General features: G+C 40.3%; 1 protein-coding gene across 1 annotated transcript in view; it reads left to right on the forward strand.

Moving 5' to 3' along the window:
• The window catches only part of LOC117562560 (contactin-4), a gene marked incomplete at its 3' end in the record, with an annotated part of 120,518 nt that overhangs the window by 61,093 nt on the left and 41,224 nt on the right, over positions 1–18,201 (forward strand). Inside the window, 5 exon segments of the mRNA XM_034240410.1 lie at positions 9,149–9,295; positions 12,555–12,678; positions 12,906–12,924; positions 12,926–13,082; positions 17,007–17,102. Coding sequence (XP_034096301.1) covers positions 9,235–9,295; positions 12,555–12,678; positions 12,906–12,924; positions 12,926–13,082; positions 17,007–17,102 — 457 coding nt within the window.

Here is an 18,201-nt window from a genome sequence, read left to right on the forward strand (position 1 = left end):
CTGCACGGTAGCCTTCAGACGGATGAAGGCAACACCTTGGTTGCTCTGGTTCTTCGAAAGAGACAGCCCTTTTCAATGGGTCACAGCTGCTGACACAATGAAGCCCAATGAAAAGATTTTGTGCTGGATAAGAAGCTATGAATCATTATGAAGCCTCCAAATTATTTTCAGTGTATAGTAGCCATACTAGCCCATAGAAAGTGTCTAAATTGCGCCCCTTCAGTCGTTTTCTCTATAAAATATGGTTTAAATATTGGTTGTAAATGTTGTAGTGTAGCCATTGGATGTTGATGGGATATGACTACAAGCCGCTTGTCGGGATTATCACAATCGCAATTTTGCTGGTCCGCCTCCTGCCAACTTTAGAGAGTAAAGAGCCTGAAGAACAGTGGAGAAGATGGGTATCACATGAACAACAAAGATCATCTATGCGTCCATTCAACTCAACTTGTATACGTTCGTTCACCGACCCTGGAATCCTGAGGAATATTATGATCCCAACGGACAAGCCCCTGGTATGTTTGGCAAGAAGTCAATCATCCAAAGAGGTTGAATACGAATAGAGTGGTATTCATGGGCTGGACGGCCAATTTCCAATAAGATTTCATGAACTGTAATCCTTTGCTTCATCTAGTATTGACTAAATCTTGGATGGCATACCGCCTGATTTACATATGACTTTTCTCTCGTGGACAGAACAGAACTCAAGAAGGGGAGAAGCGTCGGCAATCGGCATCAATAAATTGTATGAACTGACGGATTAAATGTTGCTGGAAAAATATTGATCGACTGTAACTGTTGGGTCTGACTCTGTTAGTTGCTTATAGCATGTAAATATATAAAATAACGAATATTACAGGATTATAGTGGAAGAATGATAAACTAACTAGACTAATTTATCTCTAAATACTGCTTGAATAATAGTTGTGGCATTTGGTTGAAGCACAAATTGTTTTAACTTTTGGCCGCAATTTATTAATTATTGTCCTACATTGTTGTAAAACCAAGCCTTTATCCATTTATCTACCCAGTTGTTTACCTGAAGATTATTTTTACATATTTATAACCAAACATCAATCTGCATTTTCACCAGTGAGAGCAAACCCTAACCCTACTTCATATTGAAGAAGCAGCCTGAAACATGCTGTGTACTGCAGATTGTGTCCTTCCTGTGCCAGACTAACTAAAGTCAGACTGTTTCATTTCCTATGTCTGTAGGTTAATACTACAAGGAATTCATAACAATACTTCCCTCTCTTTCTATCTCTCGTTTTTATTTTTGTAGCTGCCCAAAGGGCTGATTGTGTCTTGGCTCGGGCGCAGAGAGCGAGCAGACTCCACTTACTCCGAGTACTCAATCAGTGGCAAACATGCTTGACTTTTGGCTCTGTGATTTATTCCATGCTATAAATGACTGCAACTCGGGCCGTTTTTCCAGGTGGAGGAGCTGTGTTAGCATACAGTAATCTCCTTTTATTCAAAGTGTGTGTGTGTGTCCGTCCAGCATTACTATACTTGTGGGGACCTACATCTGTTTACACGTGTGGGGACTCGCCTCCCTCATGGGGACAAAATGGAGGTCCCCATGAGGGGAATCATTAATTTTAGGGTGAAGACATGGTTAGCGTTAGGCATGTGTTGGTTATGGTTAAGGTTAGGATAAGTCTCCAGAAAATGCATGTAAGTCAATGTAATGTCCCCTGAAGTGATGTATACATGGTGTGTGTGTTTTCTCTTTTTCTTCTTATTCCTTCTGATTGGTGGTTATGAAGAACTTAATATCATAATAAGTGATGCATACCGAAGTTTTTAATTAAATATTAAAAATATATATTTTTACAGATATTGTAATCTGGACCAAAGCTATTTGTCGAATAATTAATAAATACAATATTATGAAATGAAACCAAGCATTTTTTAAAGAAAGATTTTTTAATTAAATGCTGTTTCTATGCTGAAAAACAGTGTTTTTTTTATAGAAGCAGGTATCATTGAATTTGATTGGTAGGTCAAGGTCATCGTGACCTCACTTTTGTATCATATGAAAATTGGATCAGGGAGGAAGGCACTTCAGATTTGTTTAATTTTCTCTCTCCAATTTTGATTTGAACCCCAGTTAAAGGTGGGGTAGGTAAGTTTGAGAAACCGGCTCGAGATACACTTTTTGTTATATTCCATGGAATGCTCTTAACATCCCGATAGCAATGAATATCTGAAGTGCTTTGACAAAAAATCCATTAAAAAATGTCATCTGTGGAAGCCGTAATACTGTAAAAAGCACAACCAATCCGCCGGCTAAACGGATTGGATTGCCGCCCTGTCTGTCAGCCTTCCATCTCGTGCATGCACAAATGTGTCTCGTGCCCTCATTGGGCGTGCCGTAATTGGGCGTGCATTGCGCGTTCATGTGTGTTGGAGGAGGTGCTCTGTAAGGAAGTCTGAAGGAAGGGGCGGATTCTTTTCGGCTGTGTACTTTCAAATGTTAGTGCACTCGAGCCGGTTTCTGAAACTTATCTACCCCACCTTTAATGTGATGACATGTCCTCAAAATTATTTTATTTCTATAGTTTTTACCTGGTACACCACACCCTTAAACTCCCTCATCAACCTGCAGAGATATATAAACACAGAAACCAATTGTCATCATTCTTCACCGTATGCACATGAAATTGACAACAAACGGCACTGTTCGGAGAGCACTGGCAAGGTCTTTTCACCTTCTTTAGAAAAAGAAACAAAATGGAAAATGTACAATTACTAGGGGTGTAACGGTATACGTTACGGTTCGGACGTCACGGTTCGGACGTCACGGTTCGGCACATGCAGTCACACGGCGAATACGCCTTTTTTTACAAGTGGGAAAAAAGTATATCACTCAGGGCAGTATTACACTATATATAATCCAGGGGGCGGTATTGCGCCTAAAAGCCAACTGCCCATAAATAACAAATGAAGAACAAAACACAACAAAACTAACACAATACATGAAGAAGAAAAGTTAGTAGCTATTCTTTCACACACATACGGGTTTTGGGACGAGGGCGACACCGTGCTTCCGGTATCCGCCATTTCACACGAGGTGCAAGCAGAATATCATAGTCTATTGCCTTAATCAATATAGTCAACTCTAAAATACCACATATATGCATTGGCATGATAATATTATTGTGACAAGTGGGGTATTCACCTGTACTTCCTGAATGAAAAGTCAACTTTAATACTAGTCAAAAATGAAGAAGTTAAACTTTAAACATCCATGACTTAAACACTTTATCTAGGATCAAAGCCACATAGCTGCACCTGCAAGGTGAATACAGCTGGTAACAGAAAAAGCGTTTGAATGCGTACTTTAACAGGTTTATGATATCACTGCCCCGTCCAAGACACGATCTGACTTTAATTACATTTGTCTCGAGTGTTTCGTCAACTTAATGTGTTGCTTAAAATAATACTTCTGCATATAGTATGTGACACTGTGAGTGTTGCACGGCCAGATACGGCTCAGCTGACTCAGATAAGGAAATATGATACATTATGAAGTGATATGCCGCGGACTGTACTTAATGTTACTCTGATCCGGTTACTTAGGCCTATGTTGTGGCAGATATTTAAGTAAGCTTTCTTAACGCTAATGTTATAATAGTCAGATTGCTCTGAAGATGGGAGGTGATATTCTATTAATGTTCACGTGGTTTCCAGAAGATAGACGTAGATGCCAAAATCGACCGAAGGCCACTTTTGAGGATCGTTTTTCCATACATCTGCAGGCAGTCTTTAAGGGCAATCCGACAACCCACACAGCTCTAGTTTACGCTGGTAAAGACCTAGAGCACACCCCTCAAGTCCAGAGATGTAATCCGAAGACATGCAGCGATTTCTTCGGTCGTTAATTCAGAAAAAAAACCTAGTGCGCTCTGCCTGGCAACATTAGCTAGCAGTTTATATTTGCACCTCCAGGATATTTGCACCTCCAGAAAAATTGCGTATTTATATATATATATATATATATGGCGCGCGTTGCATTGTGGGTAGCGCGTGACGTCACTGTGTGTGAAAGAATGGCAAGTTCACACAACACACAGGAGCTAGAAGACCCACCTGCTTCTTTTAAATCAGGTGTGTGGGAACATTTCGGGTTCCCTGTGGACTACAACAATGATGGGGTGCGAGTTGTGGATCGGACGAGGACGGTGTGTCGGCGTTGTTCGACAGCGGTGCGGTATGCTAGTGGTAACACGTCAAACATGCTCAATCACATCCGAGTCAGTCTCAGTCCCCAGCGAGAGGGTTTTCTCGACGGCAGGTGACATAGTTACCGCCAACAGATCTGCCCTCACTACTGACAACGTAGACAAACTCATCTTTTTGAAGACAAACTTAAAAATAGAGTAAAGCTTGAGTACCTTTATTTAGGCATAATGCTTACACTCACAAGTGAATTACACATGTTAGACATTGCTCCTAAAGGTACAGATCTTATTTTGTTTTATATTTATCATTGTATTTATTTTATATTTTGACATCAGGAGATGTTATACAGTTCTGTATTGCCTTTTATTGATTGTGATTGAAACATTTTCTTATTATTTTAATATGTTCAAGACATTCTTTTTAGTTGTACAGCTTATTTAACCTTTTTGTTTGACATCAGCCATTATAAATAATATGGCCATCTGTGTGTTACTGTTTGTGGTTTGTTTTTAACTGTGTAATACAGTTAATGATTCCAAATGTTAGAGTTCCTTGGTTTCATAAACTTGCACTACTGTTAAAAGTAAATGACAGCAAAAAAAATATGCATTTGGGACTTTTTTGGCTTGTTGTACCGAACCGTGACCCCCAAACCGAGGTATGAACCAAACCGTGACTTCTGTGAACCGTTACACCCCTAACAATTACTCAAGTATGCAAAGGTCAAGAATCCAAAGCTGGTTATAACTTGGTTGCAGACCTCACACACTTTCAACAAAAATCAATAGCTGACAAAAGACAGACGAGGTTCTGTGCATCTGCTTACTTTGAATATTCATATTTATTCATCTCACATCTGAAGTCTACTCCACACTTTCCTTGCCCACATGTCATGTATGGTTCTGTTTGCTGAGTCTTTATTGAATCGACAGGATGTTAGCTTTCAATATTCTCCACCTTCTGTTCGTGACTGAGTAATATGTACTTACACACTGAGTGACGGTTTCCTACCCCAGCTTGCAGCTCTGCTCATGCTCCCCTGCGGCTGACTGGATTTAAGAGGCAATGTAATCTGAGATCTGGAGGCTTTTCTGGATATGTACGGCCTTCCATGAGGAAATCTGAAGCCTATAAAGATAAGACATTCTTTGATATAAGCTGTGGTTTATTGAACACTTACTACAATGAGGGAGGCTGTATGTTTTGAGGCTGTTGTGACTCTGATAATGTGGTGTCAGGGAGGGTGATGTTTTTATGGGGCCCTGCATGACGCTGAACCATGTTATGCTCGCCCTCCTAAAAAAGGAAAACCAAAAGCCTTAATTACCTCCCACAAGGCTGCTGAAGTTAATTTCTGTAGTCACATGTTCAAGCAATTACTCAGAGTGTAATGAAGTGGAACTTGGCTCACTAGAGTTCACAGGACTCCCTCTGCATCCCTTTTTCCTAGCCTAGTTTGGCTATGCTAGAAGAATCATCACAACATTAAACCAGGCAATACTTCACTCTGGATGCATACATTTATCCGTGTCAATATCCATTCCTCCTTTAATAATGTCTCCACAGCTATCTCAATATCACGGGCTAGTGAGAGAGGCGGGGGAAGCGCATTATCTATGTCGGGGTGTTACAGTATTGGGGATTATCCCTGACAGATAGTTTCCCTTCCAGGCACCATTAGCTTGGCCTCATCCCATTTGGTATTTCCAACACCTGCGAAACACCATCCGCCGGGCACAATAATTATTACCATTGTATTTTAGGGTATATAAATTACACAAGCAACTACTTTACATTTCTGGACTGTGACCAAGTATCACATCCTCTCCAAGGATGCCAAGGGCCTGCACATCATTAAAATGGAGTTGTGCTATCCGACAGGAGGACAGTGCCGGCTCCCTCACTTGTATACCTCACGGGATTGTGGCCTCTGCATTCTCACAATATGCATAATGGGTACTGTCTAAGGCTAAATGCAATCAGGGTCCTTGAGTCTGACTTTGAATTCTAAATGAACATGGGACACGAGTTTGTGGGAAGACGGAATAAAGTTGATCAGCTTGAAAGTGAAAGCGGACGGCTGACTACAGCGAACCTAAATTAACATTGATCACTGGGCCGCACACGTACGCTAATGACTCAAGGCTGCAGGGGCTTGTTAGACAACCTCTGCAATGGACTGTAATGGCTCCCATATCCTTGCAATCCACTAAATACCAATGGCCAAAATTCCTCATTAAGCATCCTCATATTGGCAAATGATCTGTCTTGGATTCTCATGGATGTTAATGTAGATGTTTTCTAGAACAAATAGCTCAATTAGATCTATCTCATGAGGAGTGGATGACTCTCATTATACTGTAAGTAGTTTAAACTCAAATTCAGGAACAGAACATGACTACCAAATAAGTCTGATCAATACAAATAAGTTATGTATGAGTGTATACAGTAGCTAATTGTATCTGTCAGTCAAAATGAGAACACTTTCAAGAAGTGGGATTTCTAAAATGTCTATCCGAGTCTAATTCAAACCGCTCTGAGTTTCTGCGGAGCTTGGCAAGCGCATCTGAATTTAAAAACATATTGATTTGGAATTACTTACAGGTGCTGGCCTATAACAGAATTGATCGCGGATAGGCGTTTTGACAATGTCTGGAAAACATTTCACATCGATTTAAAAGTTTCTCAGAGACCAATATAAAAGGTCTGCTTCTAACTGTAATTGCCATATGAAGCTTTGAGTCCTTCACTTAGCACCTATTCATCCAGCACTGTAATCAACATAGCGTTATCTTTGACTCTACTGAGAACAGTACAAAAGAACGGTGAATTGAAAGAATATCTTGAAAGTAGGTCAAAGGAGAAATAAAAAATGCAGCTTTGTCTTCGTGTTACATGGATAAAGTTTCTTCACTGGCTTTCTCCGGAACAGGGCGAATATATCAACCCAGTGCATCTCATAAGGAGAGACATCAACCAAGTCTCTTGCTCCATCGATCCATCTCTCCATATTTGATTGAGACTAATGTCAAGACTGTGGGCAGGAGGACAAACACAAGGCCAAAAGGTTAAAACAAGTGGAAACCAAATCAATAATGATGACTGACAACATGAAGCGTGAATGATCCGTATTGCAACCTCCTCAGAATAAATAATGGAGAGCGGGATAAATCTACTTCACTCCCTACACCGCTAATGCGTTTTTCTCCCTTCTTCTCTTCGTGATGTTGTTCTGTTGGATCCATCTGTCTGATAAACTATTTATTACATGCACTGAAACAAAAGAAAACCTCAGGAAAAGAAATGTTGAGCATTTTGTGTTTTGTTTTAATGAAAGTTAGTAAAGTATGCACGTCTAAGAACTTTACATTGTGTGGCATTAGTCAAAACGTTGTCTGAGGGAGTGTCAGAGTTAAAGAACTGCTGGTGTAGCAAACATCAGACAACTTCATCTACTTCCAAACATTTTTCAGTGGAAATGTGCTTTGGAATTTAAGTTCTTCACATGCAATGACGGAAACCTAATAAGAGTGTCCCTGACTAAACAAATGATGTAGTCGAATCTCATTGGTGAAGTGACTCTGTCATCAACTCATCAAATCATGCTTTTCTTACTTACGTTTTCTCTAGCCTGCATATTATTCGTGTTTGTTATGGCATCTTTTACCCTAATTGCATTCCTGTCAATTTAGCAATCTATAGACAGAAGGGAAACAACACAGTTTGGTCCATGAATTCAAAATATATTCACTATACTCTGGTTTCCTTGTCTCAAAGTCAACGTTTTTTTTAATGTGTTTGTGGTTAGATTCCCTGAAATAAGATGTGTGGTTAACACAAGCTTTAGAGGTTTTCACCTTTGGTTCTATGACATAAAATGCGTCAGTAAATACCTGACTTGTCAATGTGTGAACCTTCTATGTTTCATAAAAGTGTTGGTTGCTCACAAGTGACTGAAAAAGACTACTACGCGTTATCATGTCAAACCTGCCAGTCCGCCTTTAGCCTAGCGGTGGTGATGGGCAGCCTTTCAACCATAGTGTAGTTTGTTTATAGCCAAACAATAGCTTTATACTTCTGGCAATTGCATTTACGCTTAATCGCAAAATGATGTTATGGTGTAATATGATAGCCAGCGCAAACGGAACACTGATATAGTCTTAACTTTGTCGTTGTAAGCCAACATTTCCTTATTGTCACAACCCGTAACATGATGGTTTGATTTGTTTAAGCCCTCATTGGAAGTCATCTTATGGCCTCCCCTCACTTTCATAAGGGAAAATGCAGAGTCAGATGATAGTTCTCTGCTTGAAATTCTGATTATAAAAGCTATTAACAATGGGCACCCAACACCTAGATGTGTTAGAGTACAGACTGCACTGTAACCTTAACCCATAGACTGCATTAAGTTTCATGTAATATTATTTGACAGTGTTGGCTAAGTTGTCTTTTCTAGTTCTAAACCAATGGCAATAGTTCTTGGCATCATGGTCCATGGTGTCGTTGTGAAGTGGTTTGAAGGATTTTCCGACTTAAGTGTATTTTTCTCATTCCCTGTGATATACAGTAGACTGTACATTAATACATCACACATTTTGCTAGAGTAAATATGTTGAACTAACAGTTTTTCAGAGAGCTTAGCGTTACTTTTGGCAGGCGGCTGTGCTCATCTGTTGCCGCTGCTGCGAGCACCTATTTTATTTGTTTGATGCTTGACTTGCTCCTGGGAGATAGTGTAGCAGCGATATGTGTACACTAAGCATCAGCTCCCCGGTATCAGCTGCTAGCCGGCCCTTCGGCATGGGATCTTGGCTCGGCTTATTTGGTTGGATGAATTATTAATGGATCACCGATTTTCCACAAATTCCAGCATTGTTCCTTTTTCTTTCCAGAAGGCTTGTTGTAGATGGCATCTCCTCATCTCCACATAACTCATTTGCCCTGCTTTTTCTTCCAGAGCCAAACGGAAAGAAGCGTCTGCCGGGGAAATATTCTACGCTCTCTGGACTGGATGGGAAGAAGGAGAATCTTTGACCTTGGAAAATGAAGATGTTGTTGCCATGGGAACTGTTAATCCTTCTGTTACTCAAAGAGTGCCTGGCTGGTAAGACGCCAAGTCAAGACGTTATTATACACCTGATATACATACATATAAGGCTGGGTGTCGACGATACCAGCACCAATATGGGTGCCCTTAACGTGATGGCAATACCAATACTGAATAACGTTTGGTGGCTTTTTTGTACTCCATGCAACAAACATCCATCCATACATCCAGCATACATGTGAATGGAAGAATTCATGGCGTAAGATGCCACCACCATTATTAAATAGTATTCAATTAAAATCTAAGGTTAATTTTCATCATGCAATAATGTTTCTAACTTCAAAACCAATATATTTTACTCTTAAAACCTGTTATATTAAAACAATTCTGTTCATTTTTATAAATCTGTGAGCATTTTTTATACAATAATAATAATAATACACTTAGAATTGAATATTTGGAGGTTTTAAAGTGCTATATAAATAAAACTGGATTGGAATATTTAATGATTGCCGTCTCAAAAGTGATCATACATTTTAGAGCTTTGTTATTTGGTGAACATGTAGTTTTTATTTCAAAACCTTGCAAATCTTTTGATTTTAATCTATTCTTAAAGGATAGGGGATCTTTTCAGGGTAAACAAAAGCCACAAAGGCAGACTTTTAAATTAATTGGAGTAGTTTCTGTTATTTAACAAGATGAAGTTCAAGTGAAACCGCCTTGTTTCATTCTAAAGATTAGTTAACTTCAACTCTGCAGCCCGACTTTAAACGTTTTCTTCAGATCAGCTCTGATAAACTTGACTCACTGTTGGATCTACATTTGAAGGAAGATCGAAGAGGCATTCACCATCTCTCCACACCTTCCTGTTTTACTATGCAATGTCCCTGCTTTATGTCCAACTGCTGCCACTAACATCAAATGTGGTAAGCACTATAAACATCAACAACTCTTTTCCTAACGCTAATTTATTCTGCACTCTCTCTCAGCAGCCGAGTAACACTATATTTCAGCTCCCTAATACATAGACGAACTACAGCCACGGAGTCCAAATCTCTCCAAGAGCTCTCACTTTATGTCTGAATACTAAAACCTCCACACAGTGAGAGTTAAAGATTTATTTTCAACAGTCACATTTAACGGATAAACTGTATACTGAACCTAAGCCAGCATTTTACAGGTCATCAAAATAAATACATTTAAATTCATACAGCAAATGGAGTGGGGTCTGTTGTGTTGTGCTTCTATTCCCATTGATTTAGCATCTCATCCCGAGTCAGCACTTTCACTGCGGGTGTGTCTGCGGCTGGAAACACACCACGCGAGAATGCGGTGCTATGCAAATATTAGCGCGTGCTGTATTGTACATACATATAGCTGCTATTGAGCTCACATTTGCATGCATTCCCATGAAAACTAATTTAGAGTCATTTGCATGTGTGTGTGTTTCGGTGTGCTAGCGGTCAGTCCAGTCGGGGTGTTTACAGGGCAGCAAACACACCATCCACCCGATCATTTCCCAGGTGAAATAGCCCGACTATTAAAGGCTCATTAATTTGTTTAATTTAAAGGACATCACGCGCAGGGTAAAAATGAGGCATCTCCCTCAGAGACAGGGCCCTTACCTGAAGCAAAAACTCCCACTCTCATTAGGATTATAATGGTAGTGCCCATGATGATGATGATGATACGGGAGGGAGCACTCTTTGTCCTATTCAAGGTTAGCAGCAAGAATTAAAAAAGCAAGCAGGTTCTTCAAGAGGAAAACACGGGCGTAAGGCTCGGCGTATGACACATGATGTTAGAATAACGGCAGTATGTGTGTCCATTGAAGAAATGTTGGATTCCACGGGGGTAATTAGTGCAACATCGGTTAATTACTCCTGTGTATTGATCGTTCTGCTGGAGCTAACCAAGTCAAGCTCGACTGATCACACACACACACACACACACACACACACACACACACACACACACACACACACACACACACACACACACACAAACATGCATACACGGCTTTGCAGGCTCTCTGATAATTAGATTATATCCATAGTACACTGATATTGCAACTCTCATGGAAATACCTTAACCATGTTATGCTACTTGCATCTAGATCATAATGAAATAAAGCGTAACTGAATTAGCCAGCTGGGTTACTTGACACTCTTTGTAATTCATGATGGCATGTAATAAAGCTTAGACCAATGTCTGTTTGTATTCTGTGCATGTACAGATAAGTTTACAGAGTAAAATGGATTGTAAAGCCCTTGCACTCCAGATAAAATAGTCCAATCTTAGCTTAGCAACCATACCAAGTACAGCAGACCTGTCAAGATGTTATTCGTACATGGCATTTATTTTATGCCAAACTATGACAGAGTTTGGATAATGTTCTTTTTGATAAAGTCTACAACACGAAAAAACACGAGCAGTAGTGTACAGAAAGGATTAAATCTTCCCTAACATAAGCAACGGTTAGCATTTTCTGTAACTAGCTTACCAAATACACACGGTTACCTCAAAGGCAAGGAGGAAACATTTCATTTACTTCCTACATTTAATGGCTAAATATAATGTAATATTATGAACTTGATGTATTGTAAAATGTGCTTATTTTACGTTAGCCAGGAACCATTCAAATACATATCTAGAAAAGCAGTCTCTAGTAGAGGATGCAAAAAGATGACAAAATTCACAAAAAAGCACCAAAACCACAAATTATAAAAGTGTTGTGTTAACACAACTGTTTTTTCAGTAATGTCGTGATATTTTGTAATGTTCGGTGTTTGCATTTGTATACGTTACATTTAAATTGTCTGGAAGGAACAAAATAAAAAAGTTTTACCAAAAACGACAAATGTAACGTAACGCATACACAGCCGTTGCAATCATGATGAATGGGGAAGGGATTTAGACAATCCATAAGTGCAACACAAATTTGTAAAACAAAACTTATTTTCCACTTCTTATTACTGTCTTTTTATTCTGACTAGAAGTATAAAAAAACATTTATTTCCGTATTCACACGTTATTTCTGTGAAAAATCATCCTAAATGTATATAAGATAACTTCATGACTCGTGTTTAAAGCTCAGTGTTATCTTTGGTAATTGCTCTCATCGCATCTGCCTCTTGACATGTGAACAAGACGGTTTATTAAATGCAGAATCCACTCAAAGTGCTGCGCTGGCAGCTAATTATATGGGTCTAGAGTAACATACAGCTTTCTGAGCACTGAGTGATTTATTTTTACATTAATTCAATGTCACTTGCACATCATCATTGTGCAGCTAATCCTTTTTCCCCCCACACAGAGAATACACGCCATGGTCCTGTCTTCACCCAGGAGCCGAGTGACAGCATTTTCCCCCTGAGTATTGACGATAAGCAGGTGTTCATTAATTGTAACGCAAGAGGAAACCCAACTCCTCATTATAGGTACGTGTTTTGCCTGCCCTTTGACCGTATATAAGGTGCAGTGTATGTGGAGATGATGGTACAAAGCATTCTTCTGAGCTGTGAATGATACCAGGCCGTGTTGCTGTATTAGCTTCATTTGCATTTCAATGTAGTCATGCAGCCGTAGTCGGAGAGTAATTATGTTTTTACCCATGGGTACTCAGTGGATTCAGTGGAAAGATTCATATATTTTGATGTTCCTACAGGTGGAAAATGGATGGGGAGAGAGATAAACACAGAGTCGGATCCGAACTTCAGCCTGGTGGAGGGGAACCTGCTGATCAGTGACCCTCGTGTCATGGATCATGCAGGAGTGTATCAGTGCATCGCCACCAACACATTCGGGACTGTCGTCAGCAGGGAGGCAAAGGTCCAGTTTGCATGTGAGTTTTAAGTGGATTTCCGTTCTGAAAATACTGTTACTGACATGAACTTATGACACATTTAATCAACTCTTTCCTCTTTGATTTGTTCAGAAAGTTTGCACAACTAAATAGTATAATGAAATATTCTTTCTAGGGCTGCTACATTTCATTTGTTGGTGCTTAATTAATCATAGACCATCAGATCAACAACCTAAAAACCAATGATATGAAGTGGCATAACAGAGTGGCCAAACCAGTGAACCCAGAACATTTTGAGAATACATGCTTTAACAATTTCTTAATAAATAATGGATCGTAAAAAGAATGTTGATCTGTATCCACTATTAAATAATCGAATGTGACTCTAATTAAGAAATTAAACGGTCTACTTTTTTGACCATGTACGTACAGTATGTATTATAAGTGTGTTTCTAGGAGCAACAGAGTAGTTAGTCTGTAAACCAACCACTTTGCACAGAGACAAATATCTGGATAAATGTTGGCCTGTCTTACATGCCATTTTCTTAAACTTATAGCACATAAACTACCCCATGGTACTCTCCTTTGCAAAACTAGTTATATATGCATGCTAATATGCCAGACATTATGCTCAATGGGTGCTAGTTGGGTTATAGATCTATCATGCAGTCTACAAAATTGCATTCCCAAACCACTAAACTGCTTTCTCAATCCAGTTATAGTACATAGAGCTGTACGTGTTATCACATGGTCAATGTTAAACATTTTGCAACATAACTACTTGGTTATCTTTAGTAAAATATGGTTTTTGCTTTAAATGGTTATGTCTGTTTTATTATTGACGAAGTACATTTTACTAATCAACAAGCGGCAAACAATTGACCCATCCATCCACCCCAAACGTCTTCTTTCTTTTGATAACTCAAACCAAACGTTGCTCTAGAAACTAAATTGGCCATGCAGGTTTGTTGTATGGGAACATTATTTTTAGGACACGTCATCTGCTCTCGCCAGTTTTTTTTGGGCTGCTGTATTCATATACAATAAGCTTCGTCTCAGGAAAAGCCTCCACTGCATTATGAGGCTGAGAGCTCTGGGTAGGGCATGAAAATGTGATTGTCGCATGTCGGGGGCGCGTGGCGCAGTGGACTAGTGCGTTGGTGTTCGGATCAGGGGGTCACAGGTTCAAACCCCACTGCAGTCAGCATGTCGTTGTGTCCCTGAGACACTTCACCCCAAATTGCTCCTGTGGGGATTGCCCACAGTATTGAGTATGTAAGTCGCTTTGGATAAAAGCGTCTAACAAGTGACATGTAATGTAATGTAATGTAATGTCATAATAGTCATAATGTATTCTTTCTGAACACACCTTGTATCCAAGTGTGCCATCTCTGATTGTATGTCAATCTGCATGTCTGAATTGACACTGTTACCTCTTTTACTAGCGCAGTGGCTTATATGAGGAAATGAGGACTGAATAGGCGCTTTCACACCGCAGTACTTTTCCCACAAAGGTTCATTTCATTTCAAACCTTTATTTAGACAGATAAATCCCATTGAGATCATTGATCTCTTTTTCAAGGGAGACCTGCTCAAGTAGTTCCACATGAAACATAAATAGAACAACAAAAGGACATCATACAGCATCATTTACATAATTATCATCAGAACTTAGTTCATCAGAACTCTTTAGTTCTCATGAACTAAGTACAGATCGCGTTCACACTGGAATAAGTCCCTGAGGGTGGATTAGGCAAATGAAGCTGCTGACGTCACTTCTTCTTCTTCTGCTTTGGGTTTACTGGCAGGCCGCAAACCACTTCACGGCGTATACTGCCGCCCGGAGTCCCCGGCCGGAAGTCCCCGGAGTTGGGGACTGGCTTCAGTAGAAGCTGCTGGGAGTCCCAGCAGCTTCTACTGAAGCCTTCCGAGTAAATCTTCAGAATGCCGACACCTCCTCATCTCCACCGCTCCCATGGTTTCTGTTGTGTTGCCATATAGTCTCTCTGCGTTTCTGCGCTGGGCTAATGCTAATGATGCTAATGCGAGGATAATAAAATGGCGGCTTCACAAAACTTTTTGGGAGTTTTACGGGGCGTGGTTTGCAATCCGCCCAGCCAATCAGACATAGGAACCTTTTTCTCCCACGAAAGCCCCTGCTCTCTAGCAGAGACTGAAAAGGGGGTGGAAAGGTTCTCATGAACTAATTTTAATTCCGGATTTTTTTGGTGTGAACGCGACATTTTCGGAACTATATCGGAACCAAAGTGGGAAAAGTACTCCGGTGTGAAAGCGCCTAATAGAGGAGACCCAGATAATGAAACCACAAAAACAATAAATCATCCCAGTTTACCATAATCATTATGGAGCACATGTTTTATTTTCGAATAACACTGTGTCCAGGCAAGCTAGTTATTGTTCTCCATCTACTGCACCATATGTAGTTTAAATGTAATGTCAACAGCTGTTGCAGTGGGTGACATTATTGTCACATTGTCACAAGTAAGAAGGAAATTACATACCTAGGATCTATTCTTGAGGCAAACCTCTCCTGTGACAAAATGGCATCCAATGTAATAAAAAAAGTCAATCAAAGAACTAGATTCCTATACCGGATCTCCTCTCTGGTAAACAAAAACACCCTGAAAACTCTGGCAGGAGCACTCATTCAAGGGTACTATGACTATGCTTGCACGTCATGGTACCATAGCACCTCCAAGGCGCTAAAAATAAAACTTCAAACATCGCAAAATGAACTGGTCAAACTACTGCTTGACCTTTCATCTAGAACCCACCTCACCTCTGCCCACTTTGACAACCTAGGATGGCTTAGAGTAGACGACAGAGTACAGCTACTTGCAATGGGCCTGGTCTACAAGATCCACTACACCTCTATGGTACCCATGTACATGTCAAAATTCTTCCCAAAGGTCAAGGAATACCATGATCATAACACCAGAGGGAGCTCCACAAATCATGTGAAACCCAGATTTGGCACAAAAAAGGGGGAATACACGTTTCGCAATTATGCCACATCAAGGTGGAACGCTCTTCCCACAACTGTAAAGGAAAGTAAAACTATACTTACCTTCAAAACCTCTCTTAAAGAGCACCTTCGGGGGAGAGCATTGCAAAACTGGCCCCGGTAATGGTACAAATCTCAACCTGTCGTTCAATGGACAGCTTCCCCCCCCCCATCTATGTATATACTCGCATTTTAGACTCTGTTACTAACTGTATATCTGTAGACTTGGTATGTCTTAAATGTCCGGTTAGGATGTATTAGAACGAAATCTAAAATGAAAATTGTAAATAAGCCATCTGTATGTAAAAAACCACCTGTATGTAAATTGTAAATAAGCCATCTATATGTCAAATATGTCTTATATGTCTTAAATGACACGATGAATTGGAAATGGGGGACCCTGATGTAAACAAGACGAAAGTCTTTCTCTGGTCTGCATCCCCTTAACAATTGTATGTTTTGAGCTGTACTGTACTGTACCCAATATACAAGCTGTTAATAAACTTTTCAATCAATCAATGTCCAATAGAAACCTTAAGTACTCCTCAGATTGATTTACGAGCTAACTTCCTGGTTAATACAGACTTCATGAAGCCATATTCTGTAATTTGTAGGATTTATTATCCGACCAGTTTTGATTTGACCACAGCTGATATTTGCTCGGTCCCTCCTGGTATTTAGTTGGGCTTGTAAGACTCGGGGATGGATATGTCTTCCCACTGTTTATTCTCTCACGCCGCACAGCAGCATTTCATTAAAGGTGAAACAAATCTCTCGGGGCGCTTTGGTGCACCCTTTGCCAAATCACCTGCTTTCACTGTGATAGAATCAGACAGAGGAAGTGTATTCTGCAGAATGAAATGCCCTCCCTGGATGTCACCTTTGAGTTATTTCAGCCGCAAAACAGTGAAAAGTTGTGTTTGTTTTCTATCCAACAGTTCTGCACAACTTTAGCATGAAGTCCAGGAACACGGTGTCGGTGAGAGAGGGTCAAGCCGTGGTTCTTCTGTGCGGGCCTCCACCCCATTACGGAGGTACACTCCTAACTCTTCTTCATTATCTGCTGTCGTCACACACTCCTGCTTGCGGCAGCAGTCTTTATTGTTCCTCACTCTGCTGCCTATTATCTCCCTGTAACATCGCGCTGTGTCTCTTTTGTTTTTATACCACCTTCCTCTCTGACACGCTGCTTTTCTACTCACTCCGCCTTATCGGCCAGACTTTTTATGATCAGCCACCGCTCTACCTGCCCAGACTCATGCCTTCACATCTATAGTTCATAGCCTTGCACTTCTTAACCTTGAGCTCACTTCTTCTTCGCCCATGTGATCTGTGACCGTGCTGTCATCTATAAGGTTTCCACTTCCTGGAACTGCCATTTTTCCTCCATGGCTGTGGGCAGGTTATCCGTGGGTAATAAAGTCAGCTTGTGGCTGCTGTGGCCGGGGGAGCGTTTATCCCGTGGCACAGCTGCGAGTCGGCTCATGTGTCTGTGTGTTGCTGATTAGCAGACCCTCAAAGTGGTCCGCACTCCTGCAGCCATTCGGTGCCCACCAGCGCAATTTCACGCTGGAGCACCAGCCATTCTCAGCTCCCTGTTGCCAGCCGAATCCCCACGGCCACATGGGGAATCCACTCTTTAGCAATGTTTCCCTCCAGCCTCCCCATCCTTTTAAAAAAGCCCTTCCTCTTTATATGTCTCCTCTTTAAACACAGCATTACCGCACATATTATGGGATTAAACACCACATGATAAAGCTAGCTTGAGGTGAAATTGAAAAAGGGTGCCTTTAAAGGTCACCTATTATGCAAAATCCACTTTTCCATGTCTTTTATATACATATGGGTCTCCTCTGTGTTTAGAGATTCTGAAAGTTTCAGGAAAAAAGACCCCCTCTCTTTTTGTCCTGATCCATTTATATAAAAACCTGTCTGAAATAGGGCTGCTCGATTATGGCAAAAATCATAATCTTGATTATTTGGGTCAATAATTGTAATTGCGATTATTAAATGCAATTATTCTTTGGTTTTGAAAACATCCATTTATTGGAGAAAAACAATGTGAACAGTATGTTTTTAACAGTTGATTATCCTGAACTTTAAGTTTAATTCAACTGAAAAACCCAACAAAAA

The sequence above is a fragment of the Gymnodraco acuticeps genome, unplaced genomic scaffold, assembly GCF_902827175.1.
Source record: "Gymnodraco acuticeps unplaced genomic scaffold, fGymAcu1.1, whole genome shotgun sequence".
In the NCBI taxonomy this organism is placed as follows: Eukaryota; Metazoa; Chordata; class Actinopteri; order Perciformes; family Bathydraconidae; genus Gymnodraco; species Gymnodraco acuticeps.